The 12014-nt window shown below is 47.3% G+C and overlaps 1 protein-coding gene across 10 annotated transcripts in view; it reads left to right on the forward strand.

Annotated features, from left to right (window-relative positions):
- Positions 1-12014, forward strand: part of TTLL9 (tubulin tyrosine ligase like 9) — a 70633-nt gene that overhangs the window by 34357 nt on the left and 24262 nt on the right. For all 10 annotated transcript variants that reach the window (XM_077872659.1, XM_077872658.1, XM_077872656.1 and 7 more), the window contains 5 exons: positions 191-278; positions 4917-4975; positions 5862-6058; positions 7519-7632; positions 8819-8943. In XM_077872659.1, coding sequence (XP_077728785.1) covers positions 191-278; positions 4917-4975; positions 5862-6058; positions 7519-7632; positions 8819-8943 — 583 coding nt within the window. The remainder of the gene's footprint in view (positions 1-190; positions 279-4916; positions 4976-5861; positions 6059-7518; positions 7633-8818; positions 8944-12014) is intronic.

Consider the following 12014-nt stretch of genomic DNA (forward strand, 5'->3'; position numbering starts at 1 on the left):
GCCCCCAACACCAGGGTGGGAAGGCGTAGAATCTGAGGCTGATGCTGGAGCCGATTCTTGAGGGATGATGTGGGAAGGAAGGAAGGGCGCTCCAAGTGGAGGAAACAGCAGGTGCAAAAGCCAGGAGGGGCAAAAGTGCTCCTATTCAGCCTCCTCCCGTTCCTCTCCCTCCTTTCTTGCCTCCACACAGTACATCCCGCTTCGGGCCTGGCTGTACCGGGATGGCTTTGCCCGATTCTCCAACACCCGCTTCACCCTGAGCAGCATTGATGACCAATGTATCCTGGGATCTCTGCCTACCCATCCTCCTGCACCCTGCCCCTTCCCATCAGTGGCTGGTCTGGGCACGGGAGATGCAGTTGCGAGCAAGACGGTCCTGATCACTCCCTCTGGGCCCTGATAGTCTTATGGTCATGGCGGAGCCCCCAGTGATCCCAAAGGGGCAGCCCCCGCTCTGTTCAGAGCAGCTCCCCACAAACTGCTGCCCTGCTTGACGATCACTTCGGTGATGTGCCTGCCATCCACACTGATTCACAGTTACAGGATGGGAGAGTTTGAGCCCTTTTGGAGAACGTTGCATCCTTTCATGTGCTTTAGTCATTGGCTTATGTATTCACTCAAATACGGTGCCCTTTTCACCCATTAAACTGCAGAGACAAAAAAATTGATCACACACTATGATGGCGAGGCTGAGGAGATACGTGTGTTGCTGGTGGAGTATACATTGGCACAACCCGCTTCAGAGGCAATCTGGCAAAATGTCTATCAAAAGACAAAAACACATACCCTCTGACCTAGCAATTCCCTTCTGGGAACTTACCCTACATGTACACTCACAATATACGAAAAGAGAGGTTTAGAGGCTCTGCACTGCACCGCCTTGTAAGTGAGAGCAAAAACAAACACCCAATAGGAAATAAAGAATGGCTTATTTACACGATGGCCTACTATACAGCTGTTAAAAAGGAACAGACAGCCATGCTTTATGTACAGATATGAAACAATCTCAGCGATGAGATGAGATTAATTGGAAAAAACCCGAGGTATAGAACTCTGAAAAGTATGCTTCCTTTTACATTACAGATTATATCTGTCTATATGTGTGCATCTGTGCATAGACATCTCTGGAAGGAAGTACCAGAAACTGGGAATAAAAGTTGCCTTTGGGAGGGGACTTGGACAAGTGGGGACAAAGGGGGGGGAAGGAGATAATATCCTCAGACACATTTTGATGTCTTTTGACTTTTGAACCATGAGAGTGTATTATCTGGCTAGAATATCCACATCAAAAATAAGGTTTCTAAGATTTTTAGACATGAACATCGGAAGAAAAGAGGTTGACAATCCAGGAACAAGGAGATGGCAAATGAGCAGGACTAGACTACCTGCATGTGGGAGGGAAGAAATGGAAGGTCTTGTGTCCGCGAAGCTTCTGGCGTGGGCAACCCAGCTAATGCTTCCAGCCAATTCCCACCTCTCTGCCTTAACTTTGTGTCTCGATTACGTGTCCACCTGAGCAAATGCATGTGCTCTGCCTGCGTGTTGGAATGGGAGAGGGCCCTCCTGAGTATATCCTACAATTTTTCCCTCTATTTTTCCAACTTCAGCGTTTTTAGTATGTTTCATTTTGTAATTCTAACACACATTTCCCGGATGCAAGTTAACACCTACTTTAGGTTCATTTTTTTGGCCACCATGTGTTTTGTTCAATGACACAAGTAAAGCACTTAGCCAGTGCCAAGCCCAGAGTGAGCACTCAGCACATGTTAGCTGTCCTCTCTCCCTATTTAAAAGTGTTTGTCGACAAATACCCACCATTTGCTTCAACGTGGATGGACCTGGAGGGTATTATGCTGAGTGAAGTAAGTCAATTGGAGAAGGACAAACATTATATGGTCTCATTCATTTGGGGAATATAAAAAATAGTGAAACGGAATAAAGGGGAAGGAGAGAAAATGAGTGAAAATATCAGTGAAGGAGACAAAACATGAGAGACTCCTAACTCTGGGAAATGAACAAGGGGTAGGTAGTGGAAGGGGAGGTGGGCAGGGGGTGGGGGTGACTGGGTGATGGACACTGAGGGGGGCACTTGGCGGGATGAGCACTGGGTGGTATGCTATATGTTGGCAAAGTGAACTCCAATAAAAAAAAATTTTTTTTAAGTGTTTGTGTATCTCCAGGGTCCTGGGGCCTTAATAAACAAATCCCAGGGGATCCCTGGGTGGCGCAGCGGTTTGGCGCCTGCCTTTGGCCCAGGGCGCGATCCCGGAGACCCGGGATCGAATCCCACATCGGGCTCCCGGTGCATGGAGCCTGCTTCTCCCTCTGCCTGTGTCTCTGCCTCTCTCTCTCTCTCTGTGACTATCATAAATAAATAAAAATTAAAAAAAAATGCTTAAACAAATCCCAGCCCCTCCCAGGACTACTTCCTACTTAACCAGGCTTTGCTGTTTTCACAGTGAGTGAATTCACATTATTTCCCACAACTCCTGTTCTTTGTTCTGAATTTTTAAATTTGAAATATTTTAAAATATTTTTTACTTTTTTAAAGGTTTTATTTATTTATTCATGAGAGACAGAGAGAGAGGCAGAGAGATAGGCAGAAGGAGAAGCAGGCTCCATGCAGGAAGCCCAATGTGGGACTCGATCCCAGGACTGGGATCACGCCCTGAGCCAAAGGCAGATGCTCAGCCACTGAGCCACTCAGGTGTCCAGTTGTCTCTGGAAAATATGATTAGAGAAATTTGTACATTTTCTGAATTTTCTGATTTGTCTTTAAAAAGCTACACTACTTGTATTGTGAAAACTATACTCTTTAATAAGGCAGATGCTTAACTGACTGAGGCACCCAGGTGCCCCTCCTGACTTCTGATGTATTTCCTTCTGATGTATTTCCTCGCAGGTTTGTTTGCATAGTTTTGTTGTTGTTGTTGTTGTTGTTTGTATTTTTTAAATTAATTATTTGACAGAGAGAGCACAAGCAAGGGGAACAGCAGGGAGAGGGAGAAGCAGGCTCCCTGCTGAGCCACCCAGGCGCCCCTGTTGTTTGTATTTTATAAAGGGGTGATCCCACTGTGTAAACATAACCGTTTTTTCACTAAATATGTATTTTCCATGTAGACATTTTTTATTAGTCATAAAATATTCCACTGAGTAGATTTACTGATTTACTAATCTTGCACACTGCAGGCATTTGGGAAGTATTCAGTTTGAATACTTCCAATTATGACATATAATGCTGCAAAGAAACATATTTTTCATATTTTTTTTAATTTTTATTTATTTATGATAGTCACACACAGAGAGAGAGGCAGACATAGGTAGAGGGAGAAGCAGGCTCCATGCACCGGGAGCCCGACGTGGGATTCGATCCCCGGTCTCCAGGATCGTGCCCTGAGCCAAAGGCAGGCGCCAAACCGCTGCGCCACCCAGGGATCCCTATTTTTCATATTTTACCATATTTAAGATTTTACCTTCAGATGACATGGTGGAAGTGTACATACTGGATCAAGGGCTTGTGGCTGGATTGTTTTCCACAAGGTTCTTTTGTATTTTTACCCTGCCATTGACAGGGCCCATTTTGTGCCAGCTCTCCAGTACTGAAGACAATCATTTTAAAAAGACATTTCTGAAACAATCGGTACTTGTCGGTGAAGCATATATGGCCATTCATTATGCTTGCAATGATTCTGTGAGTTTTGTGTTTTTCCAAATAAAAAGGTTAAAAAATATGTAACCAGCCTCATGGGGAAGCAGGGTTTTGCCTTAGAATTTGCATTTCTTCCAATTGTATTTTTGTCCCATTTACATCCCTTTAAAATTAGGTACCTTCCATTACAGGAAACTTCAGGCATTTTCTCAAATGGTCTTTTGCCAGTTATAGCTCCTCCAATGTTTTCATACCCCTCTATCTACTTACCTATTAGGGTCATAAACTTTTTTCCTTTTTTTTTAAAAAAAAGATTTTATTCATTTATTCATGAGAGACACAGAGAGAGAGGCAGAGACACAGGCAGAGGGAGAAGCAGGCTCCATGCAGGGAGCCCGATGTGGGACTCGATCCCGGGGCCCCAGGATCACGCCCTGGGCAGAAGGTGGTGCTAAACTGCTGAGCCACCCAGGCTGCCCTTTTCTTCTCTTTTCTTTTCTTCTCTTTTCTTTTCTTCTCTTTTCTTTTCTTTTCTTTTTTTTCCTCTTTTCTTTTCTTTTCTTTTTGTATATTTTTTTTTGTTGGAGTTCAATGTGTTATAATAGTATAACACCCAGTGCTCATCCTGTCAAGTGCCCCCCTCAGTGCCCATCACCCAGTCACTCCATCCCCCGCCCACCTCCCCTTCCACTACCCCTTGTTCATTTCCCAGGGGGTCATAAACTTTTATTGTTAACAATTTATGTGGGATTTCCATGTGACAAAAACATTAGCCTGTCATATTGCTACAAATCTTTTCTCCAGTCATGCTTGCTTTTCATTCTTGCCTTGATAGCTGATTAAGTTTATTTTTACATAGTCGGCTCATCCACTGACTTCCTTTGTGATTTCTATTGTCATTTCTAAGCTAAAAATTTTTTTCCTGCTGAAAGATTTTATAACTAATCAGTTCCACTTCTTTACAGATTGGTTTTGATGGTTTGCTTACTCTTTGCCTGTTTCCTCACCTATGTACTCCCACTTAATAGGTAGGGAACCACATACGAGGTTAAGTGACTTGCTCAGGGGCATGCAGCCAGTAAAGATGCAGGAGGGATTTGAACCCAGGTCCATCTGATTCCAAGGCCCACATACGTGCTATCTGAGCTGTTGTGTAACCTTCCTCATCAATGGCCAAGCACGAGTCTTAGTTTGGCCTCTGGGGGCCACATGGAGCAGGGCTCATCCTTCTCGTTGGCACTCGTCCTTGACTACCAACCTCTCCCAGATGTTCACCTCACCAATGTTGCCGTGCAAAAGACCTCTCCGGACTACCACCCAAAGAAGGTGAGAAAGCTGGGCTTCTGTCCTCCAGGTCCAGCCTTTTGGGAACTGATTGGGGTAGGGAAGTGGAGTACCAAGGAGCCTGGGACAGGCCTATCTTGGGCTCATAGTTCACCAGTGAGGTCAGGACCACCCTTCCTACTGGCAGGGCCCTGGGCAAGAGTACAGATATAGACCTACACATCATGTGTCTGAATATTCAAGTGGCAACTCAAAGAAACACACCCTGTAACAAAATGTGTTCTATTCTCCTACCTTGACAAGTATACTCCTATCTATCTATCTATCTATCTATCTATCTATCTATCTATCTATCTATCTATCATCCTTCCATCCATCCATCTAATAAACTGTAAGGCCAAGTTCAAATTTAGAATTCTCGACTTCTCAGAGATAAGATCTAGAACAGAGGGGCACAGGGAGAGCTGGCCCCCAGCTCACACCTACTCCCTTCTTTTCCCTCTCAGCTCTACCACACACAGTGGGGGCCTCCTGCATACACACGCCCCCATTTTCTTGAAAACAATAACCAGTTGGTCCTCTTTGGGCCTTGGGGGTACACACAGTGCATTCTGTCCCCAGGAGGTCAGGCCCAGGGAAGAAGCCTGTGCAGGGTGTTTGGGCAGCGACTTATGGGGTCCTGGGTACTCTGTGCTCTAGAAGGAGAGGTACAGGCTCTGGGTGGGCACATCCAACCCCCCGCCTCTGGAGCATACAGTAGCTTTGCCCCACAAGAGGGACAAACTTAGAGTTCTTCTCATCACCAGACTCAAGCTGGGCCCCTCTTGTCCAAGCCCAAGGCCTAATGGTGATTGAGGGTCTCGGTGGGCCAGGTCCCAGTTAACTGAGGCTCCCTCTCCCACCTGACCCCGGGTGCTTGCGGCCCCAGGGCTGCAAGTGGATGCTCCAGCGCTTCCGTCAGTACCTGGCATCGAAGCACGGGCCTGAGGCAGTGGAGGCACTCTTCAGCGATATGGACAACATCTTCGTCAGGAGCCTGCAGAGCGTGCAGAAGGTGATCATCAGTGACAAGCACTGCTTCGAACTGTACGGCTACGACATCCTCATAGACCAGAACCTCAAGCCGTGAGTGCATAGGCTGGCGGCCAGGAGAATGGGGGGATGTTTTACACTGTGCCTCGACTGCCCAGGTTTGATCTCTGCCACTTCCGAGTCAGGCACACTTCCTTGGTTTGTGCTTCAGTTTTGGCCATCTGTAAAACGGGCATTGTGCTTACAGAATTATTACGAGGAATAAATGAGGTCCTGTCTATAGAGCACTGAACCCCATGCCTGGCACTGAGAGACCTTTGCTGAACATCTGCTGAGTCAGTGATCCTCTCCTAGAAACTTCTTTGTAAGCCCTGCTGCTTTCAGGATGCAAAGTGCCGTGTAAGGCAACATTGCTACCATGTCTCTTCCTGCCAAGAATTTGGTGCACTCCCACAGTGCCCACAGAGAAGGTTGAACGGATGAGGAAAACAAGCCTGGAGTGGTAGAGACCCCAGGGATGGTCCTCATATGATAGATACAACGGGCACAGAAGCCCGGGGCGGGGCAGGGCAGGGCGGGGGTAGGGAGGGGGGTGTCCTGTGTGCTTGGAGGTCACGAAATAAGTCAAGGGTAGAGCCAGGCCCAAGGCCATAATTTCTGGGCTCAGCGACTCCCTGCTAACACAGTGGCCTCTGGAGCCACCCCCTCCCCAGGGTCACTGGAGAGGCGCTGAGGGGCTTCCCCAGCCAGGAGCTGGAGCTCTAAAATGAGACCTCTGTCAGAGAAAGAGGTTCCTGGGGCCAGCGGCCTCTCCCCTGCCCCCTGCTGTAAGATGCGGCTGCCGGCATTCAAGTGGACTCCATGGGGAAACAAGCTTGGGGGGGGAAGGGGCCACTGCCACTGACAGACCGGTGAGGCCTTCGCTCTGGGGCCCCAGGTTCTTGTCTATAAATGACTGCGATGCACAGAACCAGAGTTTGCAAGCTGGAGGCCCTTGGGCTGCTTTTGACCCGCAGACACTTTGAGTTTGGACTTCAGATTGTTTTTTTATCGAAGTTCATTGACAGTCTCTAAAAACGGGGAGACATTTACACAACAGTCTGGAAAACTAAGAGGGTCTCCCGACCCTGGGCTCGCACTTCTGCCTGGCAGCAGTCTCCTTGGGGGCCGTGGCAGCAAGCGCTTCCCGTGGCGGGCTCTTCCCAGCCCACCTGCTCCTGCCACCGCCAGCGGCCAGGCACTTGCCCTTCCTAGGAAAGGGAAATTTGTCTTGTACTCACAGCTCTATTGGGAGAAGGGAGAGCAATACGAGGGCGCCAAGATCATCCTGCCCCCGCAAGCTTGCCTCAGGTACCACCTGGTCCCGGTGGGGGTTTCGAGTTTGTAACAATTATTTTCAAAAAGTTTTAGCCACTGAAGCCTCTTCTCCTGGGGAAATGGAAAGAGTGACCTTGGTTGAATTGGGCCCAGGCACTGCATGTAGGCTCTCAGTGAAGTTCCAGGGCCCCCACGGACCAGGGAACCTGAAGCCCTCCGTTACCCTCCTTCTCCAGGTGGCTCCTAGAGGTCAACGCGTCCCCATCGCTGACAGCCAGCAGCCAGGAGGACTACGAGCTCAAGACCTGCCTCCTGGAAGACACCCTGCATGTCGTAGACATGGAGGCCAGGTGAGGGCGGGCAGCCATGCTCAGGCACCCCCGTATGGGACAGTCAGGGCTCCCCCCAAGGAAGATAGAGAACTCAGAATGCTGGTGCTTGAGTGGCACTTGGAGTTGGCTCAGGCCTGCTTGCCATTTTATAGATGGACAAACAGAGATGTCCACCTAGGGTTAGATCCTGATCTAAGGACTCGGCCCTTTCGGGGCAGAGCAGGACCAACTACAGCCTTCTGACATTCAGCCCAGTGGGGTTTCCTGGACACTTCCTGGCCATGAGACGCTGGACTCTGTGTGTTTGAGCCTCAGTTTCCTCGTCTGTAAAATGGGAAACATCACATTTACCTCTCAAGATCATAAAATTGATTTACCAAGAATATTTATTGTAAAGTGCATAACTCACAGTAAGTGTTCAGTAAGAGACTGTATATTGTCGTAACATGGTGTATGTCACGGGAAGACCCAGGGCCTGACTTCAGGAAAGGCCTAATCCAGGCACTCAGTCAGCATTGGTCGGTCTGTGTGCCCTCTCAGTGTCTCCCTTTCTCCCTCTTCCTCCCCACCCTCCGCCTCTTTCCTGTGGGTCACCTGTTCCCGATTATTCCAGCAAAGTTTGAGGGCTAACTCTCATGGGTGAGGATTGTGTCCTATGCCCACCTCTGAACCAGTCATTGTAACTCTGATTATCTGGGCCTAGATCTTGTGCCCACCCCCCAGCAGGGCGGGGTCAGCCCCACCTGAGCCAAGTGAGTGAGAGAAGGGAGATGAGTTCTCAGAAGAAAAGCCAAGGCTAGAAGCTGAGTGCTAAGCAAGCAGAACCTCCAGTGTCCTCTAGATCTACCATCACTTCTTCATTTGACAAACATCCGAGCCCCTACTGTGTGCCAGGATCTGTGCCACACCCTGGGGACCCAGTAAAGGACACAACAGACCTAGTCCCTGCTTTTCTAGAGTTAATGGTCCAGGAAGGACAGCAGACTCTAAATGGGTTCATGTTACCGAGAGCAGGGGTGGAAGCCTGGGGACAACGTGGGAGATGGCCCTCTGCCTCCTGCTTGTGCCCCAGGAAATGGGTGGGCCAGAGGACTAGTGACAGCAGGGCACCAGTAGGGGGCAGGGAGGGAGCAGGTGCCTGGCTGCGGTGTTAGGGCTCCACATGTGTGCCTTCATTATCCCCTTGTATCTCCTGCCTGTCCAGGCTCACAGGAAGGGAGAAGCGAGTGGGAGGCTTTGACCTCATGTGGAATGATGGCCCTGTCAGCAGAGAAGAGGGGACTCCTGACCTGTCGGGGATGGGGAACTTTGTGACCAACACACACCTCGGTATGTGGGGCCAGGTGGGGAATGGGCACCAGGGATGTCACGAGAGAGGCCAGGTAGCCTAGGAGACAGCTTGGCACAGTGGTTAGACTGTTTTGATTTGATCTACAATTTACCAGCTGTGTGGCCTTGGGCAAGGGACTTAACCTATCTGTTCCTCATCTGTAGAATGGAGATTAAGAGGTTTGTAATCTCAATATATGCCTAGAACACCACCTGGTACGTAGCAAGAAATATTATTAATCTGTCAGGAGGTAGATTTCAAAAGGCTTAGTGGAAAACAACCCCCCCAGAAATGCAAACTATGTTAAGAGAAATTCAGGGCTTGACTTTAAACTTGGTTTTTAAAAAGTGAAACATTTTCTTGATTATAAAAAGTATTCACTTACTGTAGGATATTTGAAAACTAAAAGGAAATAAACCATCCAGACATAACCAACTTTAACAATCTGTTGTATTTCCTTCCAGTTTTTCAAAAATGCATATATTCACACTTTTTTACAAAATTGGCATTGGGCTGGAGTTTTGAGTCACACTTTTCCACGTAGCATATTCTATGTCATTCAACAATATTAAGAGGCTCTCTTCTGGAAACACTTTTTGGGCAGGTCCGAGCTAAATATTTTACATACGTTATTTCATCTTTAGGCAGCTTCTGTCATTTTACAGATGGGGAAATGGTCTCCAGATGTTATATAACTTGCTGAGGGTCCCAGTTCTAAGTGGTGAGCCAGACCTTGAACCCTAATCTCTCTTACTCGAAAACCTGAATGCTTGATCGCTAGAAAATCCTGTCTCTTAGCACAGTTAAAAGCAAAATTACTACAGGGCTGTAAAATATCCCAGCTTGTATATGTGCCAACCTTACTAAACCCATTTCTTATAATTGACCATTTGGGAGGATTCCAATTTTTTACTTTTATAAATAATGCCATGCCATGATGAACATCCTCTCACATAAAGCTCAGCTGAAATTCTGGCTGTTTCTTTAGGACAGATTCCTAGAAGTAGAATTACTGGGTCAGAGGGATGGACTTCTAGAAAGATTACACACAAATCTGCCTGTTCTGAGTTAAAGAAGAAAGAAAAAAAAAAAAAAACAACCTTTGTCAACTTGATAGGCAAAAAAGTTCTGATTTGTTTAATATATTCCACTGATTACTGATGAGGTTTCAGATTATTCAATTTGCATTTCTTCTTTCATAAGCTGACCATACTTTATGTATTTTTCAGTGGGCTGAATCTATAAAGGCCTTGGATATTAATAGATTGATATTACCCATCTGTCAAACTTAGGATATTTTCCTGAAGTCGTTATTTGCTTTTTAAATTTTATTTGTGGCTTTTTTTATGGAAAGAAGTTGGTTATTTTTAAAAGGTGTTATTCATCTATTCATGAGAGACACAGAGTGAGAGGCAGAGACATAGAGGGAGGAGAAGCAGGCTCCATGCAAGGAGCCCGATGCAACTCGATCCTGGGACTCTGGGATCATGCCCTGAGCCGAAGGCAGACACCCAACCGCTGAGCCACTCAGGCGTCCCTGAAAAGTTTTAAATCTTTTTTGTGGTTTAGTGTTTTAGGATTGAGTTAGGCTACAAGCAACTGAAAAGCCAACTAAGAGTTACACAATGAGGGAATGATCTGTCTTGAGCCACAGGAAGTCTTGGGGTAGGCTCGGCAGGGCTGACACAATATATGTAAGATGCTGGCAGAGACCCTTTCCTCTTTCCACTTTGCCACACTTAGCAGGTTGCCTTGGTGCTCATGCTTGTTGCCTCATGGTTGCAAGATGGCTGCTCCAACCCCAGACACTGTGTCCTTGTCCCAGGCAGGAAGAAGCAGAAAGGCCCAAGGGCCAAAGCTTTTTCTCCAAGTTTTGACTCTATTCCAAATGGGAAACCCTCCCAGGGCTAACACCATACTGGCAAGAACTGGGTCACGTGGCCACCTCAACTGCAAGGAAGCCTGGGATATCAAGTAATTTGCTTGAGGAAGGTGGAGAGGGGATTTATGAAAGACTTTTGTCCAGCAGATTCCCTAGGTTTGCCACGTTGTATTTTGAAAGAGGCCTATCCAGTGCTCTCAAGCTTTAATGTACAAATAATCACCTGGAAATCTTGTTAAAGTGCAGATTATGATTCAGTAGGTCTGGAGTGGGGGCTTAAGATTCTGCATTTCTAATAAGCTCCCATGATGCTCTATTATTTAACTATTGCTATATAACAAAACCAACCCTCCCCAAACCCAGAGGTTTTAAACAACTACTGTCTTATTTGCTGATTCTTCAGTTCTTGCCTGGGGTTGCTCCTAGGGCTGCAGGCCCCCAGCAGATTCACTGAGACACAATGGCCTAGAATAGCCTCGTTCATGTGTGGTGGTTGATACTGGCTGGCAACTGGGCCTGTCTTTCAAGGCGGCCACTTGTCCTCCAGCAGTCCAGCTCTGGCTTCCACATGGTAGTCTCAGGGTTCTGAGAAGGTGAGAGAAGTCCTAGTGAAGTCTCTTGAGGGTGAGGCTCACAATCCCTCAGTGTAGTGTCATTCCGCTAAAATCTGTTTGTCAAAGCTGCTCCAGCCCAGATTCACAGGGCAAGGAAATGGACCCCACTTCCAGATGGAGGTGCAGCAAAGCACCTTGCAGAGATGTGTGCATAGAGGAACGGAAGGAATCGTTGCAGCCATCTTTGCCAATCATTGGCCTCAGATATGCTGCTGGTCTCTGGACCCAGTTGGAGTTGCAAAGATGTAGCCTCCATCTTGGCTGCTATAGGAATTCTACAGGAGCTTTCAAAAATACTAATGCCTGCCGAAGGTAAAGATACAGTTGGTCTGGCCATTAGTCTTTCTGAAAGGTCCCAGCTGACTCTAAAGCACAGCCTAGGTTGACAGTCACTGCCTTAGAAGTCTCTAAAATAATCCCCAAGGCTCCATTCGAGTGTCTGGATAGATGGTAGTGAGTAGGAGAAGCTAGTTGGGGTGGGATGAGCATCGATGAAATGAGTTAGGGAGGGGTCCAGGGGTTTCTGGGTGAAAAAAAACTAGCATGTAACTCAGAGATGAGTCTAGAACTGTAA

This window comes from Canis aureus, chromosome 26, assembly GCF_053574225.1.
Source record: "Canis aureus isolate CA01 chromosome 26, VMU_Caureus_v.1.0, whole genome shotgun sequence".
NCBI lineage: Eukaryota > Metazoa > Chordata > Mammalia > Carnivora > Canidae > Canis > Canis aureus.